Genomic DNA, 25,928 nt, shown 5'->3' with positions numbered 1-25,928 from the left:
AGCACATTGACAAATGTTTCTGTGTTTTCAGGCAGAGTTATGAACATGTCATTGTGAAGACATCAAAGTCGATCTCTACAGTCTGTCCTGCCACTGTCAGCGTATCTACTGGCCCTGCCATTTACAGACGGCCTGCAAGTCCCCAGAAATGATGTCATGAAACGCCCTCAGGGCATTACGAGCGCCCTTGGTTATGACTCCTAAAAGCAGTGCCCTATTAAATTAAGTGCACTATCCCACAAGTGTCAAAGAGATCCATGTCAGATTTCACAGACACATGCTACCCATAGCTTTCAGACCCTAAAATGGCAACCCTGAGAACCCCCTCTATTGATTGTGACTGCACCGCTAGCCAAAGTGCCCTCTGTGGTCGGACCGTACCATTACCGGGTGGTTTCGAAGTGTATCACATTATTCATTCAGGTTCCCTCTAATCACAAACTGAAGGAAAGAAGGAGAAGGAAGAGAAAGAAGTTGTTAGATTTGGACATCGTGTGATGTTTTAGAAAAGGCTTCTGGCAGGTGAGTTAGAGATTACTCTCCTGAAGAAGTTCTCTGAGCCACCAGGCAACAGGATTGGTTCTCCCCTACATCGCTCTGCACGGTACCCTTATTTACCTCTCTGTCTCACTCATCTTCTTCTCCTGCATCATTTGGTGTAACTAACGAACACGCTCACGCATAGACAGACGTGGACACTGGTGGCGAGAACCAACCCGTAGCCAACACACCCACTCCAAACACATCAGTACTGAATCAAATACATACCACACCCATGCAGGTACAGGCACTCAGGTGTGTGTGGAGGGAGTGTATAACTGTATTCTCTCTGGGGTTTTGTGTACTGTGGGGTTTATTAAATCAGCAGTACAATGGGGAACAGGCGGCCTGATGCAGAATACAAAGGAAGCTCTCTGGTTAAATCCTTCTCAGACCTGCTTAGCGGAGGAGCTGAGAAAAAGACTATTGAAAAGCCTCTGAATGATTGTTGCCTTCCCTAAATCTCCTCTCTTCTGTTCTCTCTTCTCTCTCTTTCTTTCACTCCGAAGCAGATTACTTCTTCTTCTTCCATTCTGTCTGCCGTCTTCTTTTCTCCACGCTAGGTCGCTTAAAACTTCACAATGCAGACACATCTCATCCCCCTATGAAAAGCTTCTACTGCGGAAGGTATTGCTGTATCTCAGCCGTCACCATCAGCCTCCCAGAAGTCCTTCTATCATTCTCTGTGGACTTTGGCTCTCTGTGGGATTTGCTGTTAATTGCTTGAGAACTTTGTTTAAATCAACGAGATTAAACTGAGTAGGTTTACGGGATTTAATGGAGGAGGTTAGGGTTATAGTGGAGCGTCGTGCAGCGGAGAGTGGTAGATACAGTACAATGGTCTTTTGGTAGTTGATATAAAGTTTAGTGAGAGTATATCCATACTTTCTTTACTTTCTACTTTACCCAGGTGTCTGTACTCTTTGCCCAGGTTTGCCAATGTTCCCAGCCTCTCTGTGTGAATATCTATGTGACTGTCTCATGGGAGTTAGAGGAGTTCCCTATACATGCTGCTGAAATAATACAGCCGTTTTAGATGTTCTTAGTAATGGTGTGGCTTTGGGAATGTAAACCAGCAGCAGCAGCTCACTGTCAACAGATACACACAATTCTCCCAGGGACAAAAGCAGAGAGAAAGAGGATTTAGGTCTGTTTACCAACCCACATAATATAATGGGAATGGATTAGACCACCTGGCCCTGGATTAGAGGGGGTAATCCATCCGCCCCCACCTGCACTTGGCACTGCCCATGAATGGCCCTCATTAAGATGGCCTCACAAAGACAGAGCCTGTCCCCTTCTCCCAACAGAGCAGCTCCACTTCCCACAAATAGAGGCGGCCATTGTTTTAGGTTGTCCAGTCACAGTGAATGGCCAGTATCCGTGGATAAAGCTCTGGTAGAAATATGATGAATGTCTCCATATTAATATCACCCCAGGTATTTCCACTTCTTTCACACAGGTAACTAACATTCTTCTGGTTTCCCAGGCGCTCAGCAGGTGGGACAAGCCATGTGAACGAGGCTCCAATGGGGTTGACTGAAGGCTGTGACGGGTGTTACGGGAATAACCTCCCCCTCTGTTACTTTGTGTTCCCACAGGTGCACCAGGAAGGAGAACTGCGAGCGCTCGGCCGAGCCCCGGAGGTCGCCTGGGACATCAAGCAGTGCGTCCGCCTCAGCGTCCACCCCAGCAACATCTCCGTGTCCCAGTTCAGCGTCACGGTGAGTGGTGACCACTTCGCACGGTCAAAGTGTGTTCAAAACACTGCTTCCTCCTGGGTCCTGTCCACTAGGCACGAAAACAGAAAACCTTTTGAGACGGAAAAAATGTAATATTGGCATTCTTATTGGACATCTTCAGATAGCGCTCCTCCGTTTGGAAATGTTTTCTCTCATTTCGTGCCCCACTGAACCTGACCAGTCTAAAATGAAAAGAAGTGTCTGGCACAATGACCGATATTATTGCATTTTAGTAGGCTTACAGTTACTATGGCGACCAGAAACCATATCAGTATACAATATACCATCATCTGGTATTGCATCCGATGACTGAATGAGCAGTCACATCGGAAAAATCAGATTAGGAAAAAAACAGGAGACGCCCAACCATTTTAGTGGTCCAATGAACCATGTCATAGTTGAAGGTATTGATGTTGTGCCTCACTAACACGGTTAAGCCTGGGGAATCATCTTTAGCCAATGGCCATAACGTAATTATCCCCTCACATGTCACAGGTCCTTACAGATCTGTCCATCAAGGACAGGGTTTCCCCTAGCATTACCTCATGCCACCTAACCATAATTTAATCATCTGTATATTGCAGCTGTGTTCTGTCTCTGTCTATCTAGACAACACGTTATTATCGTTGGCTTTCATGCTTCCACAGACTTCTGCGTAATGATCAGTGATACTGGGGGTTATATAGACGCTGTGTAGCTGCTGCTCTGATATTGTTCATGGAATCACTGCTGTTTTGCTGGCACTAAAAACCTGGCCTCATACGAACGATCCTGGTCTCGCTTCACTGGAACAGAATGGAAGAGGTATCTACTGGTCAGTCTGCTGTCTTAACACTCTCCCTCCACACTAGAGGTGTCTACTGGTCAGTCTGCTGTCTTAACACCTCTCCCTCCACGCTAGAGGTATCTACTGGTCAGTCTGCTGTCTTAAGACCTCTCCCTCCACGCTAGAGGTGTCTACTGGTCAGTCTGCTGTCTTAAGACCTCTCCCTCCACGCTAGAGGTGTCTACTGGTCAGTCTGCTGTCTTAAGACCTCTCCCTCCACGCTAGAGGTATCTACTGGTCAGTCTGCTGTCTTAAGACCTCTCCCTCCACGCTAGAGGTGTCTACTGGTCAGTCTGCTGTCTTAAGACCTCTCCCTCCACACTAGAGGTATCTACTGGTCAGTCTGCTGTCTTATCACCTCTCCCTCCACGCTAGAGGTATCTACTGGTCAGTCTGCTGTCTTATCACCTCTCCCTCCACACTAGAGGTGTCTACTGGTCAGTCTGCTGTCTTAACACCTCTCCCTCCACACTAGAGGTGTCTACTGGTCAGTCTGCTGCCTTATCACCTCTCCCTCCACGCTAGAGGTGTCTACTGGTCAGTCTGCTGCCTTATCACCTCTCCCTCCACGCTAGAGGTGTCTACTGGTCAGTCTGCTGTCTTAAGACCTCTCCCTCCACACTAGAGGTGTCTACTGGTCAGTCTGCTGCCTTAACACCTCTCCCTCCACGCTAGAGGTATCTACTGGTCAGTCTGATGTTTTAACACCTCTGCTGTCTAAGGTCACTGTATGACTGTATGAGTCTTGCTGATCTGGGCAGCTCCTTTGAGGGACACTGTGCGTGTGTGTGTACTCTCTCCTCTCTCCACCTGTGTTGTGTCGTGTCAGTAAACCCATCAAAGCAGGCCGCAGCCTTTCCTCTTTCTCCCTGTGTAATCCTGGCACCACCCACCAGGCCCCAATGAGATTACTGTACACAAACACTCCCAGGACACTAGCCACACCTCTCTGTAGAATCACACCACCAACGGTTTATGGTGAATAAGAAGTGGACTGGTGTTTTTTTATGGATAGAGGTGACGACAGAATAATGTCCACCAGGTCTCTTTAGCTATGTTCATGCTTGGAACTAAATTCCATTTTCATGTGATTGGCTGGATATGTGTGTCCTGTAGGACTAGACTGTAGATCAGTACACCAGTTAATGCTTGGTGTGTCCTGTAGGACTAGACTGTAGATCAGTACACCAGTTAATGCTTGGTGTGTCCTGTAGGACTAGACTGTAGATCAGTACACCAGTTAATGATTGGTGTGTCCTGTAGAACTAGACTGTAGATCAGTACACCAGTTAATGCTTGGTGTGTCCTGTAGAACTAGACTGTAGATCAGTACACCAGTTAATGCTTGGTGTGTCCTGTAGAACTAGACTGTAGATCAGTACACCCAGTTAATGCTTGGTGTGTCCTGTAGAACTAGACTGTAGATCAGTACACCAGTTAATGCAACACACTGAATCCACCTGTCCATCTATGTGGTATTCAGACTTTTCAGCTGGGACCCCATTTTATCCGTTGGAATTTCTGGGGACCCCATTATTTTTGTGATAATTTATCATGACCGCACCCACAAAATAATGACACAACCTTCAATTAGATTTTTACACCCACAAGTAACTTCAATTCAATTTCAATTGTCATGTCTTTACAAATAAACAACAAATAAATACATTCCCTCAATCAAATTGAATTTTTCAATAATCTGTGCTGTTCATTTTAGACCCCCCCACACCCCAAAAAATATATTTTTATTTTGACGACCCCACTGCAGTTCCCCCCAACTTTGAATACCAACGATCTACGGTGTCATTTCAACCCCATTTGATACGTAATGGGGATATGAGATTGCTTTTAATCTTTGCTGGCCAAGTATATAAACGTAAATCAGGAAGGGTCATGTACAGATACTACTCTCAGGGTACTGTCTGAACATTCAGCTCCTGGGTGTAATAATAATAATAATCATGGAGAGCGAGTGTGTGTGAACACACACACACACACACACACACACACACACACACACACACACACACACACACACACACACACACACACACACACACACACACACACACACACACACACACACACACACTCTGCCTTGGCGTTCTGAGAGTGTTTAACCTTTCTCTACGCAACAGATCTCCCATCCAATTGATTGGTGAGACTGGGCGGCAGGCAGGGTCCTTGACCTTAGTTATTAAATATTAGTTTAAAAAGATAAGCTGGAGCCCCTCTACAGAGGAGTTTCTCTCAAAAGCATTGATGTGCTTTTCTTTTATTTGCCCATTAGCTTGTCCTCTTGCGTTTGTTTTGAAGTGTCTCTGGAGCTGTTGTCTGTAGATATAACAGCCATCCTATAAAGACTTCGTAGAGCAGGTGCTAGTAAACTGACCAGATCGCTCCCTGTTGAGATAAAATACAATTCTAATAGCTTCACAGAGGAGGTCTGGACTCCACTGTTAGTGTTATTATAAGTATATTGCTGTATGTCTGTATTCACATGTCTCCAGACAGAGACGAGAAGATAATGCCTTGTCACCAGGCTGCTTGTCTCTCGCTACAATGAGAATTCAAATATGTCACAGCGTGTGACAATAGATGTATTCACACATTGTAATAGTATTCCAAAGGCATATGGAATCTCACACTCTGTTCTCAGTGGATGACAGTCATAAGATGTGTCATACCATGTGTTATTACAGTATAATGCATCACATAATCTGCCACATGTCATACAAATCAAGGAGGCATGTACAGTATGCATCTAAATGAACCACCCCCAGATCAACATCCTCCTCTTTATGTCACTATGGCAACCCAAGCCAATACGATCTATCACATCATAGCCTCCACGCGAGACACAGTGTATTATTAAGGAGAGACGCGAGAACCTATTTCTCTCCACGTGTGTGTGTGATTCGATTGACACGGAACACAGCTTATTTTCCTACTCCATGTTTAGGCCCGGGCGGCTCGGTTTAGGGCCGCACTGCTCCAAATGTAATTGAAGAAAACTTGCGCCCACATTGCTCCTTAAAAGGAAAAAGAAATGAAGTGGACGAGGGCTGTGTCTCCGACCTGGCTGCGTGTGGCTCCTCTACAGTAATAGGGAAGCTCCTGTATCTGTACGGTGCCCAGCGACAGCCGCAGACTTTTCATTAAACACTAAACAGCAATATAAAAACAGTGCAGGTCAGCCCTTCTCACACCGTACAGGAGCTTCTCTGGCGCCGTATTATAAATGTGCTGCGGCCAACAGCAGAATGGATGCAAGGCCTCCCTCTATTCGCCACCTCAATATTTATATTTTGGTCTTGACCCCATTCATATTTTTCTCCCCTTTCTCACTTGTTCAAGGACTATTTTTCTACTCGTCAAGTCTGTCAAGTCCCCCCCACTCATCCTCTGCTCTTTAGAGAGGAGAGCAGTTTACTCAGCACGATCAACAACAGGAATCTACATCCTTCTCTTCCTCATTCCCTCCCTCATTCCCTCCCTCCCTACCTAATTACCTCTCACCTTCCTCCTCTCCCTTTCCACCTAGCTCCTCCCCTCCCCTCCCTCCTTCCCCCTCCCTCCCTTTCTCTCAGGGACATGTACTCGTAGAAGTGGGATGTGAAATTGGCACGGCCTGCCGCAGGGCATGGTGGGTAGCCCAGGGGGACAGAGCAAGGAGGGCATTGGCCTCCAACTGTTCACCAGATGACAAACAGTCAAAGAATCGCCAGCAGCCTTTGTAAAACACAGAGCTGATGCTCAACAAACATGTCCTGCTGTCTTTTCTCTCTTGTCTTTTGTTTCTATCTCTCTCCTCTCCTTCACTCTCTCTCCCTCTCCTTCACTCTCTCTCCTCTTCTTCTCTCTCTCCCTCTCCTTCACTCTTTCTCCCTCTCCTTCACTCTCTCCCTCCTTCACATTCTCTCTTTCACTCTCTCTCTCCCTCTCCTTCACTCTCTCTACCTCTCCTTCACTCTCTCCCTCTCTTCACTCTCTCTCCCTCTCCTTCACTCTCTCCCTCTTCTTCACTCTCTCTCCCTCTCCTTCACTCTTTCTCCCTCTCCTTCACTCTCTCCCTCCTTCACATTCTCTCTTTCACTCTCTCTCTCCCTCTCCTTCACTCTCTCTACCTCTCCTTCACTCTCTCCCTCTCCTTCACTCTCTCTCCCTCTCCTTCACTCTCTCTCCCTCTCCTTCACTCTCTCTCCCTCTCACTCACTCTCTCTCTCTCTCTTCTCTCTCTCCCTCTCTTCACTCTCTCTCTCCTTCTCTCTCATGTCCATTGAAAAGGTATTCATGTCAGAATGAGTTGATGGATGGGTGAGTCAGCGAGAGCCGTAGATGGTCCTCTGGACAGGAAAGACTTCCTGCCTCTCTGAAGACATCCTGTCATGTTGATGTTTCTGTTGCGATATGCTAATATAGGGTGAGTCCCAAATGTCAGCCTTTTCCTATATAGGGCACTGCTTTTGAACCAAGCCATATGGGCCACCTGATCAACAGTAGTGCTCTACATAGGGATCAGGTGCTATGTGGGACACCAGAGCCTATACTGATGTGTGATGTGATGTAGGGTGAACTGCTACTCACTGAACCCTCAATGTTGTGGCTTTATCACGGCATGATATGTCTACAGGGATCCTTACCCCCAGCTGTCCTCTTTTCCCTCCTCTATCCCTCCACCATCAGATGACACTATACATTCATCTATCCCATCGCTGTATCTCTCAATTCTACTAATGGAATATCTCCCAATTCTACTAATGGAATATCTCCCAATTCTACTAATGGAATATCTCCCCAATTCTACTAATGGAATATCTCCCAATTCTACTAATGGAATATCTCCCAATTCTACTAATGGAATATCTCCCAATTCTCACGCCATTTGAGTCATTTAGCAGACACCTTATCCAGAGATACATATATCTCTGGTGCATATATTTTCCTACTGATCCCCCGTGGGAATCAAACCTACATCCTTGGCGTTGAAAGCGCCATGCTCTACTGACTGAGCCACACAGGACCGTTCCACCCCCTCCCTCTACTCCGCTCTTCTCCCCTGATGCCATACGTAACCCCCCTCTGTCTTCTCTCCACAGCTGATCCTGGAGGCCCATAACGTCCCAGAGTTGTCTGCAGGGGTTAACTGTACCTTTGAGGACCTGGCTGAGATGGACGGCCTGGTGGAGGGGAACCGCATCAGGTGCAGCTCGCCTGCCGAGAAGGAGGTGCCTCGCATTATCGTAGACAAAGGTCTGTAGCATAAGATACCTGACTGATTATAGACCAATCAAAGAGCTCGGTTTTGAGTATTTTATTTAATTATTTTTTTGAAAGTGGTTTACATGAGTGTATTGACGCTTATGGAGGTGTTACTGATGAAGCCAAAACACTAACTAGCTTACGTTCCCTCTTACCCATCGTAGCCGGAACCCTCGGAGCAGCCCTAGAACGTGTTTAGTCACCCAATCAACTGTCATTATAGAGCGTTTATTTATTTACTCTCTCATCGAGGAGGTAGGCTGACAGAGACATGTGGGACCTCAACAGCCCTGGAGCGCGGGCAGATCACTCCACCTCTCCGGGACTCATTTCTCAAGGCAAAGTGAAGGGGAGGAGCGGTTAAATGAATCCCGCTGCCAAAAACGCTTTTGACAGCATTCATTCTCCGAGCTAAGCTTTCTTGTCCCTCTCTCATCCCTCGCTTCTCTCCTCCTCGACGTGGTTGGTTAACCCAGGTATAATTGAAAAAATGCACACATCTGGGCAGCTGTCTGGAGGACTGGTAATCTTTCATAATACCCAGACGTCTCCATGTGGAGATAATGAAGACGCTGCCGCGCCTCAAAAGAAGCAGGAGTGCTAACGCTAGCTGCTGCTTCACGTTGGCTAAGCTAACGCCTCCTCAAAAGTAGTAAGGGAGTGCTAACGCTAGCCGTTGGTTCACGTTGGCACAATGCTAATCCTGCTAAAGAGAAAATAATTGTTCCTCCTACAAATACTCTGCAGATGTTTATTTGTTTACCACATTTAGCGAATGTCTTTGAAATAGTTCTCTCCATCAGTCTTCATAGTGAATGAACAGGAGCTGGAGAGAAAGCTGCTGGCCTAATGTAAAGGTGGGAAGGACTTAGAAGAGAGAGAAAGGCCATTCACATGGACAATTTCATTGTTATTGTTGATGTTGAGGCTGCGTCCCAAATGCCACCCGTTTCTCTATGTAGTGCTTTTGGCCAGATCCTGGTCTAAAGTAGTGCACTACATAGGGAATAGGGTGCCATTTGGGACTCAATCCAGGACAACCATACACTAGCTAAATTAGCAGATGATTGACTTTTTGGCAGTGGCCTCGGGTGGGTGAGAGCCCAACGGTGGGATTGTGTACAGCATTGCATGAATAATAACACCTATAAGTATTGGGAGCGGGGCAAGCAGGCCACCATGAAATTACAGGGCTGAGGGACCCACTGAGGCCTAACACACACTAAACCCCTGCTTACAGTACAGAGGGGGACACACTTACAGTGTACATGGGCTATTACACCTTCACATCAAACCCGGACTCAATTACACACACACACACACACACACACACACACACACACACACACACACACACACACACACACACACACACACACACACACACACACACACACACACACACACACACACACACACACACACACACACACACACACACACACACACATCCTGTTGCACACACACACACACACACACACACACACAAACACACACACACACAACCTATGCACAGATGTATAACTGATAGACTAAAGGGTACTCAGGGGAATTAGGAACATGTATTCTGTCATGCAGGTGAAAGAGGACCCAAACGCGACTTAACAGAAACAGAGTTTATTAAAGTCCAAAACGGAATAACAGAAATCCTCTAGATTTGTAGAGGGGAAAACAACTGGAGAAGCGGCCACAGACTGCAGGTCGCTTCGGGTAGGCGCAGGCCGTAGTCGACTGAGACACCTGCTCACACGCAGCGTCTGATGAAGGCACAAAACACGACAGGACAGGGTGATACACAATCACGGCAAAAACACGACAGGACAGGGCGAAACGCAATCACAGCATGGTGAATACAATACAAGGAACCGACGGAACAGGAACGGATCACAAAGGAATAAATAGGGACTCTAATCAGGGGAAAGGATCGGGAACAGGTGTGGGAAGACTAAATGATGATTAGGGAATAGGAACAGCTGGGAGCAGGAACGGAACGACAGAGAGAAGAGAGAGCGAGAGAGTGAGAGAGGGAGGGGGAGAGAGAGGGATAGAACCAAACAAGACCAGCAGAGGGAAACGAATAGCATGGGGAGCACAGGGACAAGACATGACAATAAATGACAAACATGACAGTACCCCCCACTCACCGAGCGCCTCCTGGCGCACTCGAGGAGGAATCCTGGCGGCAACGGAGGAAATCATCGATGAGCGAACGGTCCAGCACGTCCTGAGACGGAACCCAACTCCTCTCCTCAGGACCGTAACCTCCCAATCCACTAGGTATTGGTGACCCCGTCCCCGAGAACGCATGTCCATAATTTTATGTACCTTGTAAATAGGTGCGCTCGACAAGGACGGGAGGGGGGGAGGGAAGACGAACGGGGGGTGAAGAAAGGGCTTAACACAGGAGACATGGAAGACAGGATGGACGCGACGAAGATGTCGCGGAAGAAGCAGTCGCACAGCGACAGGATTGACGACCTGGGAGACACGGAACGGACCAATGAACCGCGGAGTCAACTTACGAGAAGCTGTCGTAAGAGGAAGGTTGCGAGTGGAAAGCCACACTCTCTGGCCGCAACAATACCTTGGACTCTTAATCCTGCGTTTATTGGCGGCTCTCACCGTCTGTGCCCTGTAACGGCAAAGTGCAGACCTCACCCTCCTCCAGGTGCGCTCACAACGTTGGACAAACGCTGAGCGGAGGGAACGCTGGACTCGGCAAGCTGGGATGAGAACAGAGGAGGCTGGTAACCCAGACTACTCTGAAACGGAGATAACCCGGTAGCAGACGAAGGAAGCGAATTGTGAGCGTATTCTGCCCAGGGGAGCTGTTCTGCCCAAGACGCAGGGTTTCTGAAAGAAAGGCTGCGTAGTATGCGACCAATCGTCTGATTGGCCCTCTCTGCTTGACCGTTAGACTGGGGATGAAACCCGGAAGAGAGACTGACGGACGCACCAATCAAACGACAGAACTCCCTCCAAAACTGTGACGTGAATTGCGGACCTCTGTCTGAAACGGCGTCTAACGGGAGGCCATGAATTCTGAATACATTCTCAATAATGATTTGTGCCGTCTCCTTAGCGGAAGGAAGTTTAGCGAGGGGAATGAAATGTGCCGCCTTAGAGAACCTATCGACAACCGTCAGAATCACAGTCTTCCCCGCAGACAAAGGCAGACCGGTAATGAAGTCTAAGGCAATGTGAGACCATGGTCGAGAAGGAATGGGGAGCGGTCTGAGACGACCGGCAGGAGGAGAGTTACCCGACTTAGTCTGCGCGCAGTCCGAACAAGCAGCCACGAACGGCGCGTGTCACGCTCCTGGAGTCGGCCACCAAAAGCGCTGGCGAATAGACGCAAGAGTGCCTCGAACACCGGGATGACCCGCTAACTTGGCAGAGTGAGCCCACTGAAGAACAGCCAGACGAGTGGAAACAGGAACGAAAAGGAGGTTACTAGGACAAAGCGCGCGGCGACGCAGTGTGCGTGAGTGCTTGCTTAACCTGTCTTTCAATTCCCCAGACTGTTAACCCGACAACACGCCCATAAGGAAGAATCCCCTCGGGATCAGTAGAAGCCACAGAAGAACTAAACAGACGGGATAAGGCATCAGGCTTGGTGTTCTTGCTACCCGGACGGTAAGAAATCACAAACTCGAAACGAGCGAAAAACAACGCCCAACGAGCTTGACGGGCATTAAGTCGTTTGGCAGAACGGATGTACTCAAGGTTCTTATGGTCTGTCCAAACGACAAAAGGAACGGTCGCCCCTCCAACCACTGTCGCCATTCGCCTAGGGCTAAGCGGATGGCGAGCAGTTCACGGTTACCCACATCATAGTTGCGCTCAGATGGCGACAGGCGATGAGAAAAATAAGCGCAAGGATGAACCTTATCGTCAGACTGGAAGCGCTGGGATAGAATGGCTCCCACGCCTACCTCTGAAGGCCAACCTCGACAATGAATTGTCTAGTGACGTCAGGAGTAACGAGGATAGGAGCGGACGTAAAACGTTCTTTTAGAAGATCAAAAGCTCCCTGGGCGGAACCGGACCACTTAAAACACGTCTTGACAGAAGTAAGAGCTGTGAGAGGGGCAGCAACTTGACCGAAATTACGAATGAAACGCCGATAGAAATTAGCGAAACCTAAAAGCGCTGCAACTCGACACGTGACCTTGGAACGGGCCAATCACTGACAGCTTGGACCTTAGCGGAATCCATCTGAATGCCTTCAGCGGAAATAACGGAACCGAGAAAAGTAACGGAGGAGACATGAAAAGAGCACTTCTCAGCCTTTACGTAGAGACAATTCTCTAAAAGGCGCTGTAGAACACGTCGAACGTGCTGAACATGAATCTCGAGTGACGGAGAAAAAATCAGGATATCGTCAAGATAGACAAAAACAAAAATGTTCAGCATGTCTCTCAGAACATCATTAACTAATGCCTGAAAACAGCTGGCGCATTGGCGAGACCGAACGGCAGAACCCGGTACTCAAAATGCCCTAACGGAGTATTAAACGCCGTTTTCCACTCGTCCCCCTCTCTGATGCGCACGAGATGGTAAGCGTTACGAAGGTCCAACTTAGTAAAGCACCTGGCTCCCTGCAGAATCTCGAAGGCTGATGACATAAGGGGAAGCGGATAACGATTCTTAACCGTTATGTCATTCAGCCCTCGATAATCCACGCAGGGGCGCAGAGTACCGTCCTTCTTCTTAACAAAAAGAACCCCGCCCCGGCCGGAGAGGAAGAAGGCACTATGGTACCGGCGTCAAGAGACACAGACAAATAATCCTCGAGAGCCTTACGTTCGGGAGCCGACAGAGAGTATAGTCTACCTCGAGGAGGAGTGGTCCCCGGAAGGAGATCAATACTACAATCATACGACCGGTGAGGAGGAAGGGAGTTGGCTCGGGACCGACTGAAGACCGTGCGCAGATCATGATATTCCTCCGGCACTCCTGTCAAATCGCCAGGTTCCTCCTGAGAAGTAGGGACAGAAGAAACGGGAGGGATGGCAGACATTAAACACTTCACATGACAAGAAACGTTCCAGGATAGGATAGAATTACTAGACCAATTAATAGAAGGATTATGACATACTAGCCAGGGATGACCCAAAACAACAGGTGTAAACGGTGAACGGAAAATCAAAAAAGAAATAGTCTCACTGTGGTTACCAGATACTGTGAGGGTTAAAGGTAGTGTCTCAAATCTGATACTGGGAAGATGACTACCATCTAAGGCGAACATGGGCGTAGGCTTATCTAACTCTCTTCCACGAGCCCGGTGACGAAGATCTACCCGTCGTTCTATGCGGATGGCGAGAGCAATCAAAGAGTCCACATCTGAAGGAACCTCCGGGAGAGAATCTCATCCTTAACCACAGCGTGAGTCCCTCCAGAAAACGAGCGAGCAGCGCCGGCCTGCTCCACTCACTAGAGGCAGCAAGAGTGCGAAACTCAATGGAATAATCCGTTATGGACCGTTCACCTTGGCATAAGGAAGCCAGGGCCCTAGAAGCCTCCCCACCAAAAACTGAACGGTCAAAAACCCGAATCATCTCCTCTTTAAAGTTCTGGAAATCGTTAGAGCAAACAGCCCTTGCCTCCCAGATAGCTGTGCCCCATTCTCGAGCCCGGCCAGTAAGGAGTGAAATGACGTAAGCAACCCGAGCTCTCTCTAGAGTATGTGTTGGGTTGGAGAGAGAACACAATCTCACACTGCGTGAGAAAGGAGCGGCACTCAGTGGGCTGCCCGGAGTAGCAAGGTGGGTTATTAACCCTAGGTTCTGGAGGCTCGGCAGGCCAGGAAGTAACAGGTGGCACGAGACGTAGACTCTGGAACTGTCCAGAGAGGTCGGAAACCTGAGCAGCCAGGTTTTCCACGGCCTGGCGAGCAGCAGACAATTCCTGCTCGTGTCTGCCGAGCATGGCTCCTTGGATCTCGACGGCAGTGTAACGAGCGTCTGAAGTCGCTGGGTCCATTCCTTGGTCGGTTCCTTCTGTCATGCAGGTGAAAGAGGACCCAAACGCGACTTAACAGAAACAGAGTTTATTAAAGTCCAAAACGGAATAACAGAAATCCTCTAGATTTGTAGAGGGGAAAACAACTGGAGAAGCGGCCACAGACTGCAGGTCGCCTCGGGTAGGCGCAGGCCGTAGTCGACTGAGACACCTGCTCACACGCAGCGTCTGATGAAGGCACAAAACACGACAGGACAGGGTGATACACAATCACGGCAAAAACACGACAGGACAGGGCGAAACGCAAATCACAGCATGGTGAATACAATACAAGGAACCGACGGAACAGGAACGGATCACAAAGGAATAAATAGGGACTCTAATCAGGGGAAAGGATCGGGAACAGGTGTGGGAAGACTAAATGATGATTAGGGGAATAGGAACAGCTGGGAGCAGGAACGGAACGACAGAGAGAAGAGAGAGCGAGAGAGTGAGAGAGGGAGGGGGAGAGAGAGGGATAGAACCAAACAAGACCAGCAGAGGGAAACGAATAGCATGGGGAGCACAGGGACAAGACATGACAATAAATGACAAACATGACATATTCAGTGTTATGCCAAATGAACATCATGTAATTTATTTATTTACCTTTATTTAACTAGGCAAGTCAGTTAAGAACAAATTTGTATTTTCAATGATGGCCTAGGAACAGTGGGTTAACTGCCTGTTCAGGGGCAGAACGACAGATTTGTACGACCTTTACATTAGGCCAGCAGCTTTCTCTCCAGCTCCTGTTCATTCACTATGAAGACTGATGGAGAGAAAACTATTTCAAAGACATTCGCTAACCTTCCGGTTACTAGTTCAATGCTCTAATCCCTAAGCTACCCTGCCGCCCCAAAAAGCTGTTGATGCCGCAGTAACATGTTACCATGTATGTGACTGTCTGAGATTAAACCTGACTTGGCTGCATGGAGCAAGACTGTGTTAGGCTGCTGAGCTAAAGGCGTTAGGTCGATGAGCTGACACAAGTCTTCAGGCAAGGTTACTAATTACCACACCACCTCTTACACACGCACGCACACACACACGCACACGCACGCACACACACACACACACACACACACACACACACACACACACACACACACACACACACACACACACACACACACACACACACACACACACACACACACACACACACACACACACACACACACACACACACACACACACACACACACACACACGTCTGTGTATTTTGTCCTTTAGGAAACACCACACTAATGGATAGGGATGGAGTGCCTCATTAGGCAGCCATCTTGTTCAGGCAGTGTCAGAGAGAGAGAGGCCGAGGGGCCCTGCAGGGAGGGGGCAGTGAGCTAGTGATAGCAGCCTAGTGCAGGAGGGGTAGTGAGCTAGTGATAGCAGCCTAGTGCAGGGAGGGGTAGTGAGCTAGTGATAGCAGCCTAGTGCAGGGAGGGGTAGTGAGCTAGTGATAGCAGCCTAGTGCAGGGAGGGGTAGTGAGCTAGTGATAGCAGCCTAGTGCAGGGAGGGGGCAGTGAGCTAGTGATAGCAGCCTAGTGCAGGGAGGGGTAGTGAGCTAGTGATAGCAGCCTAGTGCAGGGAGGGGTAGTGAGCTAGTGATAGCAGCCTAGTGCAGGAGGGGTAGTGAGCTAGTGATAGCAGCCTAGTGCAGGGAGGGGGTAGTGAGCTAGTGATAGCAGCCTAGTGCAGGGAGGGGTAGTGAGCTAGTGATAGCAGCCTAGTGCAGGGAGGGGGTAGTGAGCTAGTGATAGCAGCCTAGTGCAGGGAGGGTAGTGAGCTAGTGATAGCAGCCTAGTGCAGGGAGGGGGTAGTGAGCTAGTGATAGCAGCCTAGTGCAGGGGAGGGGGTAGTGAGCTAGTGATAGCAGCCTAGTGCAGGGAGGGGTAGTGAGCTAGTGATAGCAGCCTAGTGCAGGGAGGGGGTAGTGAGCTAGTGATAGCAGCCTAGTGCAGGGAGAGGTAGTGAGCTAGTGATAGCAGCCTAGTGCAGGGAGGGGTAGTGAGCTAGTGATAGCAGCCTAGTGCAGGGAGGGGGTAGTGAGCTAGTGATAGCAGCCTAGTGCAGGGAGGGGGTAGTGAGCTAGTGATAGCAGCCTAGTGCAGGGAGGGTAGTGAGCTAGTGATAGCAGCCTAGTGCAGGGAGGGTAGTGAGCTAGTGATAGCAGCCTAGTGCAGGGAGGGGTAGTGAGCTAGTGATAGCAGCCTAGTGCAGGGAGGGGGTAGTGAGCTAGTGATAGCAGCCTAGTGCAGGGAGGGGTAGTGAGCTAGTGATAGCAGCCTAGGACAGGGAGGGGGTAGTGAGCTAGTGATAGCAGCCTAGTGCAGGGAGGGGTAGTGAGCTAGTGATAGCAGCCTAGGACAGGGAGGGGGTAGTGAGCTAGTGATAGCAGCCTAGTGCAGGGAGGGGGTAGTGAGCTAGTGATAGCAGCCTAGTGCAGGGAGGGGTAGTGAGCTAGTGATAGCAGCCTAGCAGGCATCAAGGTAACATTTAGGTGCTCTAATTAGGACAGATTCATTGTCAGCCACACTTTACCGTGATTGATGAACGATTCACCCCTTTTGTTAGAGAAAGAGCGAGCAAGAGAGAGAGAGAGAGGAGGGATAGGAAGACAGGAGCAACACGAAGGGAAAGAGGGAAAGAGAGAGAGCGTGAGTGACAGAGAGAAGAGAGGGAACGGAGACGAAGACCGGAGCGACAGAGAGAGGCAGCGAAGAAGGGTAAAAGAAGACAAGAGTGACAGAGAGAGGGAGGGAGACGACAATTTTCTCTTCCTGTCTTTGGGGGAGGAGGAGATGTCTATGTCGGCCTGTTGAATTAAACATGGAGTCAGTCCTTCATTAGGAAACCAGACAGAAGGACAGGAGCAGACAGACTGTCTCTGTAGACACCTCCATTAACACACAGTCCTTCATTAGAAAACCAGACAGAAGGACAGGAGCAGACAGACTGTCTCTGTAGACCCCTCCATTAACACACAGTCCTTCATTAGGAAACCAGACAGAAGGACAGGAGCAGACAGACTGTCTCTGTAGACCCCTCCATTAACACACAGTCCTTCATTAGGAAACCAGACAGAAGGACAGGAGCAGACAGACTGTCTCTGTAGACCCCTCCATTAACACACAGTCCTTCATTAGGAAACCAGACAGAAGGACAGGAGCAGACAGACTGTCTCTGTAGACCCCTCCATTAACACACAGTCCTTCATTAGGAAACCAGACAGAAGGACAGGAGCAGACAGACTGTCTCTGTAGACACCTCCATTAACCTAGAGATCCTAGAGTCAGTATATATCTCATATAGTAGATATATAATTCGGATTAGAGATACTGGTCAGTACATCTCTGATATAGTAGATATATAATTCAGACTAGCGATCCTAGAGTGAGTATATCTCTGATATAGTATATATATAATTCAGACTAGAGATCCTAGAGTCAGTAGATCTCTGATATAATAGATATATAATTCAGATTAGATATACTGGTCAGTACATCTCTGATATAGTAGATATAGACACACCTCCCATTGGTTGAGGTGCTCTGGGGTGTAGTCATTAGTGCACACCTTTGCAAACAGTTAAAAACTTTTGCAACAGAAAACATTTCACAACAAAAACAAGACTAATTCAGATAGGTCTCTCCCCGTTATGTTCCATGTGCTTATTCTTGGTTCCGTTTGGTTCTGTTTGTTTGCTAGTGAACACATCCCAGGTAATCTAATATGTTGGTGTGGTCCAACCCTGCTCATAGTGTTTTTCTCTGTATCCTCCCTCCCTCCAGCTGATCACCAGATAGTTCAGCTCTACCTCAAGTCCAAGGAGACAGGCCTGGTCTTCGCCAACACCAGCTTTGTCTTCTACAACTGCAGCGTCCACAAGTCGTAAGTCTACATGTCTAGTCTCAATTACAGTCAGAATTATTACATTTTTTAAAAAGGAAGTGTTGAAAATGTCATTATAAACTGTAACATATCATTGATGTTTGATACCCATAACTAAAGAATATTAAAGTCATGCCATAGTCTCTCTCCTCTCTCCTGTTCTTCACTCTCTCTCCTCTCTCCTGTTCCTCACTCTCTCTCCTCTCTCCTCTTCCTCACTCTCTCTCCTCTCTCCTGTTCCTCACTCTCTCTCCTCTCTCCTGTTCCTCACTCTCTCTCCTCTCTCCTCTTCCTCACTCTCTCTCCTCTCTCCTGTTCTTCACTCTCTCTCCACTCTCCTGTTCTTCACTCTCTCTCCTCTCTCCTCTTCCTCACTCTCTCTCCTCTCTCCTCTTCCTCACTCTCTCTCCTCTCTCCTGTTCCTCACTCTCTCCACTCTCCTCTTCCTCACTCTCTCTCCACTCTCCTGTTCTTCACTCTCTCTCCTCTCTCCTCTTCCTCACTCTCTCTCCTCTCTCCTCTTCCTCACTCTCTCTCCTCTCTCCTCTTCCTCACTCTCTCTCCTCTCTCCTGTTCCTCACTCTCTCTCACTCTCCTCTTCCTCACTCTCTCTCCTCTCTCCTGTTCCTCACTCTCTCTCCTCTCTCCTCTTCCTCACTCTCTCTCCTCTCTCCTCTTCCTCACTCTCTCTCCTCTCTCCTGTTCCTCCTTCTCTCCTCTCTCCTCTTCCTCACTCTCTCTCCTCTCTCCTCTTCCTCACTCTCTCTCCTCTCTCCTCTTCCTCACTCTCTCTCCTCTCTCCTCTTCCTCACTCTCTCTCCTCTCTCCTGTTCCTCACTCTCTCTCCTCTCTCCTCTTCCTCACTCTCTCTCCTCTCTCCTGTTCCTCACTCTATCTCCTCTCTCCTCTTCCTCATTCTCTCTCCTCTCTCCTGTTCCTCACTCTCTCTCCTCTCTCCTCTTCCTCACTCTCTCTCCTCTCTCCTGTTCCTCCTTCTCTCCTCTCTCCTCTTCCTCACTCTCTCTCCTCTCTCCTCTTCCTCACTCTCTCTCCTTTCTCCTCTTCCTCACTCTCTCTCCTCTCCTCTTCCTCACTCTCTCTCCTCTCTCCTCTTCCTCACTCTCTCTCCTCTCTCTCTTCCTCACTCTCTCTCCTCTCTCCTCTTCCTCACTCTCTCTCCTCTCTCCTCTTCCTCCTTCTCTCTCCTCTCTCCTCTTCCTCACTCTCTCTCCTCTCTCCTCTTCCTCACTCTCTCTCCTCTCTCCTCTTCCTCCTTCTCTCTCCTCTCTCCTCTTCCTCACTCTCTCTCCTCTCTCCTCTTCCTCACTCTCTCTCCTCTCTCATCTTCCTCCTTCTCTTCTCTCCTCTTCCTCACTCTCTCTCCTCTCTCCTCTTCCTCACTCTCTCTCCTCTCTCCTCTTCCTCACTCTCTCTCCTCTCTCCTCTTCCTCCTTCTCTCTCCTCTCTCCTCTTCCTCACTCTCTCTCCTCTCTCCTCTCTCCTCTTCCTCACTCTCTCTCCTCTCTCCTGTTCCTCACTCTCTCTCCTCTCTCCTTTATCCTACTCCTTTCTCCTTATTCTTCTCCTTTCTCCTTCTCCTCTCTCCTGTCTCCTACTCCTCTCTCCTATTCCTTTCTCCTCTCTCCTCTCTCCTTCTCCTACTCCTCTCTCCTACTCTCTCCTCTCTCCTTCTCATCTCCCCTCTCTCCAACTCCTCTCTCATCTCCCCTATTTCTTCTCCTATCTCTCTCCTACTCTTCTTTCCTCATCCTTCTTTTCTCGCCTCTCATTTTCCTCTCTCCTCTACCCTACTCCCCTCTCCTTCTCATCTCTCCTCTCTCCTTCTCCACTCTCCTACTTCTTCTCCCCTCTCCTCCTCCTCTCACCTCCTCCTTCTCCTCTCTCCTTCCCCTCTCTCTCTCTCCTCTACTCCTCTCTCCTTCTAATCTCTCCTTCTCCTCTCTCAGGTGTTTGTCATGTGTGAGAAGCCCCTACCAGTGCCACTGGTGTAAATACAGACATGACTGCACCCACGACCCACGCACCTGCTCCTTCCAGGAGGGACGCGTCAAGAAGCCAGAGGTAATTTCAGAGGTCAAGGGTCAGGTGTAAACATGAGTTGATTATGATTATTATGGTCTCATTGGCTATTGAGATTCAGGATGTAGCGTCCTCATTGGTTCACATGTGAATATCTTTAATAATACAGTCTGTGAGTGATCATATCATTATAAACCAGCAAACATACAGTATTTATGATAGGTCATACTTACTGTATATCCTGCATCATATAAAGCAAGGAGTCAGCTACAGTACCATACTTAATCTGATATATCTGGCTCAGGCTTTCTATGCTTATCCAAGATGATTACAGACCCACCAAATCTAATAAAAATTAAACATTTCCTTTTCCCAGCCCTATTCCCAACGACAGCTTATTTCATGTGAATTATCAATAGTATTGGCACTGGCCTTTTCCCTTTGAAGCAGGACTCACTGTAATTAGACATCTTTACTGTGTAGCTTGATGAGCTACACAACAGACCTGGATTCTGTCCCTGGCACCATCTGTCTGTCTGTCTGTCTGTCTGTCTGTCTGTCTGTCTGTCTGTCTGTCTGTCTGTCTGTCTGTCTGTCTGTCTGTCTGTCTGTCTGTCTGTCTGTCTGTCTGTCTGTCTGTCTGTCTGTCTGTCTGTCTGTCTGTCTGTCTGTCTGTCTGTCTGTCTGTCTGTCTGTCTGTCTGTCTGTCTGTCTGTCTGTCTGTCTGTCTGTCTGTCTGTCTGTCTGTCTGTCTGTCTGTCTGTCTGTCTGTCTGTCTGTCTGTCTGTCTGTCTGTCTGTCTGTCTGTCTGTCTGTCTGTCTGTCTGTCTGTGTGTGTGTGTGTGTGTGTGTGTGTGTGTGTGTGTGTGTGTGTGTGTGTGTGTGTGTGTGTGTGTGTGTGTGTGTGTGTGTGTGTGTGTGTGTGTGTGTGTGTGTGTGTGTGTGTGTGTGTGTGTGTGTGTGTGTGTGTATAGGTGGTGTGGTGTTGATGGAAGGTATGGCAGTAGGGCAGCATGGGGAGGAACTGTGTAGTTAATCTGGCCCTCAGGGCATCCATGATGAAGATCCCTGTCTTGATGTCTGTTGCCAGGCGCTCCACAACAAGCAGGAACAAGCTCAGGGAGGGTTTTCCTCTTCTGATGAGTTTTATGCTCCATGATTTAGAATCCCACATTAGAACACCATCTCTGCCCCGAGCGATTCAAGCACATGCAACGTGTATAAACGTAGCTGGAATAAAAAAATAATAATGAGATATTCATTATCTCTTTGAACTGCTCCGAGTAGGTGAGACTTAGCTTGGCGTTTCAGGATCCAATTAACACTTGTGTTGGTGGTCAATATTGACCCAGGGATAATAGTAGGATTCTTCTCATTGTGTTGACTGACAAAAACCCAGCTCCCAAATAAAGCTGGGGGGATTTAGCATTAACACGTTAATGACATCTCTCCCCAACATGCTTTGTTTGACTGTTGTGCAGGTGTTTCTGTCCGCCTAACGAGCTTCATTTGGATTTAATTAACCTCGGGATTGGGGTCGGGATTGTCGCTCGTTCAACGTCACTGCGGAGTGTGGATTTGTCTCGCATGCGCGGGTGCACTCGCACATAGACACATAAACGTACACGCACACACACACTCCCCCAACCCTCCACCACTCCATGCAGAAGACAATGACATGTCAACTTTGCTCAGACAAGTGGGATGGCCCCTCGCGGCGACCCTGGGATAGATGCAATTCCCTGTATTATTCCAATGAAGGGATTTCAGGAAGTGGATCTGGGTAATCCGCTGATGTTTTGTAATGAGCGACGTGATGCAGAGGCCTCCCGCTGACTGAGCCCGATGTTATTATGCACAAAGATAATCACTAACGCTAGCTAGGCCGGGGGCCACGCCGGCTTTGTTGTCATTGGGTAACCAATGGGAGTGGCCAGGCAGGAGCAGCTCAGACTATAACGTGATGTTGCATTGCCCGGTGAACTCTGTTTTTCAGCTCATGTTGTTGACATGGAAAACAATGTCAATCCAAAATGGCCGAGACAGCCCCACGTAAAACTCACTAAATCTAAAGCATGAACACGCTCCCCTCTCCCAGATATGTCGTTTGTTATGTGAATAAACACTATTTGTGTGAATCCATAGCTACTAGTGTATATTCAGATTCACAAAAGCTTTATTTTCCCAACATTTGGCCATTTTATCTACTGTATGTCTTCTGGGGGTGTCTGAGGTGAACCGAGGGGGCATCAAATCCTTTTCTCCCTCCATCCCTCCTGTCTTCCCCCTGTCTGCCTGTGGCTTCGTGCTACAACACCACATGTCTTCACATGAAATATGTGTTCATGATATTAAAACCTATCAAAGCCCTCCTGGTCAAGCGGGCCCCCTAACGAGCTGGATCAGAGCAGGAGTTTGTCAGCATCTATCTGATGAATTGGATGGAACTATTAAGAGATGTTCATTGACACATGTAATTGGCACTAGTTCCAATGGCGTTGGCAGTCCCAACTGTAACCAGACCACAACCGTGTCAATGTGAAAATAACCAATGTTAAAAGTGAAGTGTGGATATTAACAAATGTTAAAAGCCAAATGGGGGATATTAACACATGTTAAATACTAAAGTGAAGTGTGGATAATAACACATGTTAAATACTAAAGTGACGTGGGGATATTAACACATGTTAAATACTAAAGTGCATTAAGGGATATTAACACATGTTAAATACTAAAGTACGTGGGGATATTAACACATGTTAAATACTAAAGAGACGTGGGGATATTAACACATGTTAAATACTAAAGTGACGTGGGGATATTTAACACATATTAAATACTAAAGTGACGTGGGGATATTAACACATGTTAAATACTAAAGTGACGTGGGGATATTAACACATGTTAAATACTAAAAAAGTGACGTGGGGATATTAATAACACATGTTAAATACTAAAAGTGACGTGGGGATATTAACACATGTTAAATACTAAAGAAGACGTGGGGATATTAACACATATTAATACTAAAGTGACGTGGGGATATTAGCCACATGTTAAATACTAAAGTGAAGTGTGGATATTAACACATGTTAAATACTAAAGTGACGTGGGGATATTAACACATGTTAAATACTAAAGTGACGTGGGGATATTAACACATGTTAAATACTAAAGTGACGTGGGGATATTAACACATGTTAAATACTAAAGTGAAGTGTGGATATTAACACATGTTAAATACTAAAGTGAAGTGTGGATATTAACACATGTTAAATACTAAAGTGAAGTGTGGATATTAACACATGTTAAATACTAAAGTGACGTGGGGATATTAATAACACATGTTAAATACTAAAGTGAAGTGTGGATATTAACACATGTTAAATACTAAAGTGACGTGGGGATATTAATAACACATGTTAAATACTAAAGTGACGTGGGGATATTAATAATAATAAATAATATATGCCATTTAGCAGACGCTTTTATCCAAAGCGACTTACAGTCATGTGTGCATACATTCTAAGTATGGGTGGTCCCGGGAATCGAACCCACTACCCTGGCGTTACAAGCACCATGCTCTACCAACTGAGCTACAGAAGGACCATATGTTAAATACTAAACTGACGGGAGGATATTAACACATGTTAAATACTAAAGTGACGTGGGGATATTAACACATGTTAAATACATTTACATTTACATTTAAGTCATTTAGCAGACGCTCTTATCCAGAGCGACTTACAAATTGGTGCATTCACCTTATGACATCCAGTGGAACAGTCACTTTACAATAGTGCATCTAAATCTTAAAGGGGGGGGGGAGAGGGAATACTTAACCTATCCTAGGTATTCCTTAAAGAGGTGGGATTTCAGGTGTCTCCGGAAGGTGGTGATTGACTCCGCTGTCCTGGCGTCGTGAGGGAGTTTGTTCCACCATTGGGGGGCCAGAGCAGCGAACAGTTTTGACTGGGCTGAGCGGGAGCTGTACTTCCTCAGTGGTAGGGAGGCGAGCAGGCCAGAGGTGGATGAACGCAGTGCCCTTGTTTGGGTGTAGGGCCTGATCAGAGCCTGGAGGTACTGAGGTGCCGTTCCCCTCACAGCTCCGTAGGCAAGCACCAATACTAAAGTGACGTGGGGATATTAATAAAACATGTTAAATACTAAAGAGACGTGGGGATATTGTCACATGTTAAATACTAAAGTGATGTGGGGATATTAATAACACATGTTAAATACTAAAGTGACGTGGGGATATTAACACATGTTAAATACTAAAGTGACGTGGGGATATTAACACATGTTAAATACTAAAGTGAAGTGTGGATATTAACACATGTTAAATACTAAAGTGAAGTGTGGATATTAACACATGTTAAATACTAAAGTCACGTGGGGATATTAACACATGTTAAATACTAAAGTGACGTGGGGATATTAACACATGTTAAATACTAAAGTGACGTGGGGATATTAATAACACATGTTAAATACTAAAAGTGACGTGGGGATGTTAACACATGTTAAATACTAAAGTGACGTGGGGATATTAACACATGTTAAATACTAAAGTGACGTGGGGATAGTAACACATGTTAAATACTAAAAGTGACGTGGGGATATTAACACATGTTAAATACTAAAGTGACGTGGGGATATTAACACATGTTAAATACTAAAGTGACGTGGGGATATTAACACATGTTAAATACTAAAGTGAAATGTGGATATTAACCTGGTGAAGTGTGGATATTAACACATGTTAAATACTAAAGTGAAGTGGGGATATTAACACATGTTAAATACTAAAGTGACGTGGGGATATTAACACATGTTAAATACTAAAGTGAAGTGTGGATATTAACACATATTAAATACTAAAGGTGGGGATATTAACACGTGTTAAATACTAAAGTGACGTGGGGATATTAACACATGTTAAATACTAATGACGTGGGGATATTAACACATGTTAAATTAAAAGGACCTGGGATATTAACACATGTTAAATACTAAAGGACGGGAATATTAACACATGTTAAATACCAGCGATGGGATATTAACACATGTTAAATACTAAAAGTGACCTGGGGATATTAACACATGTTAAATACTAAAGTGACGTGGGGATATTAACACATGTTAAATACTAAAGTGACCTGGGGATATTAACACATGTTAAATACTAAAAGTGACCTGGGGATATTAACACATGTTAAATACTAAAGTGACGTGGGGATATTAACACATGTTAAATACTAAAAGTGACCTGGGGATATTAACACATGTTAAATACTAAAGTGACGTGGGGATATTAACACATGTTAAATACTAAAGTGACGTGGGGATATTAACACATGTTAAATACTAAAGTGACGTGGGGATATTAACACATGTTAAATACTAAAGTGACGTGGGGATATTAACACATGTTAAATACTAAAGTGAAGTGTGGATATTAACACATGTTAAATACTAAAGTGACGTGGGGATATTAACACATGTTAAATACTAAAAGGTGGGAGGGAGACACCCAGAAAGAGCCAGGGGAGGGAGGGAGACACCCAGAAAGAGCCAGGGGAGGGAGGGAGACACCTAGAAAGAGCCAGGGGAGGGA

At 47.0% G+C, this 25,928-nt stretch overlaps 1 protein-coding gene across 1 annotated transcript; it reads left to right on the top strand.

Moving 5' to 3' along the window:
* Positions 1-2,141: 2,141 nt before the first annotated feature.
* On the top strand, positions 2,142-20,350 carry LOC124028726 (plexin-A4-like; the record flags this gene model as incomplete). The annotated part of the gene is made up of 4 exons (XM_046340703.1): positions 2,142-2,264; positions 8,208-8,361; positions 18,169-18,268; positions 20,236-20,350. Coding segments are annotated over 4 exons (492 nt in total), but the record flags the coding sequence as incomplete, so codon positions are not given.
* Positions 20,351-25,928: the final 5,578 nt, after the last annotated feature.

This window comes from Oncorhynchus gorbuscha, unplaced genomic scaffold (genome assembly GCF_021184085.1).
Source record: "Oncorhynchus gorbuscha isolate QuinsamMale2020 ecotype Even-year unplaced genomic scaffold, OgorEven_v1.0 Un_scaffold_4719, whole genome shotgun sequence".
Lineage (NCBI taxonomy): Eukaryota > Metazoa > Chordata > Actinopteri > Salmoniformes > Salmonidae > Oncorhynchus > Oncorhynchus gorbuscha.
Note: the sequence above shows the minus strand (reverse complement) of the source record. Positions and strands in the feature narration are given on the sequence as shown.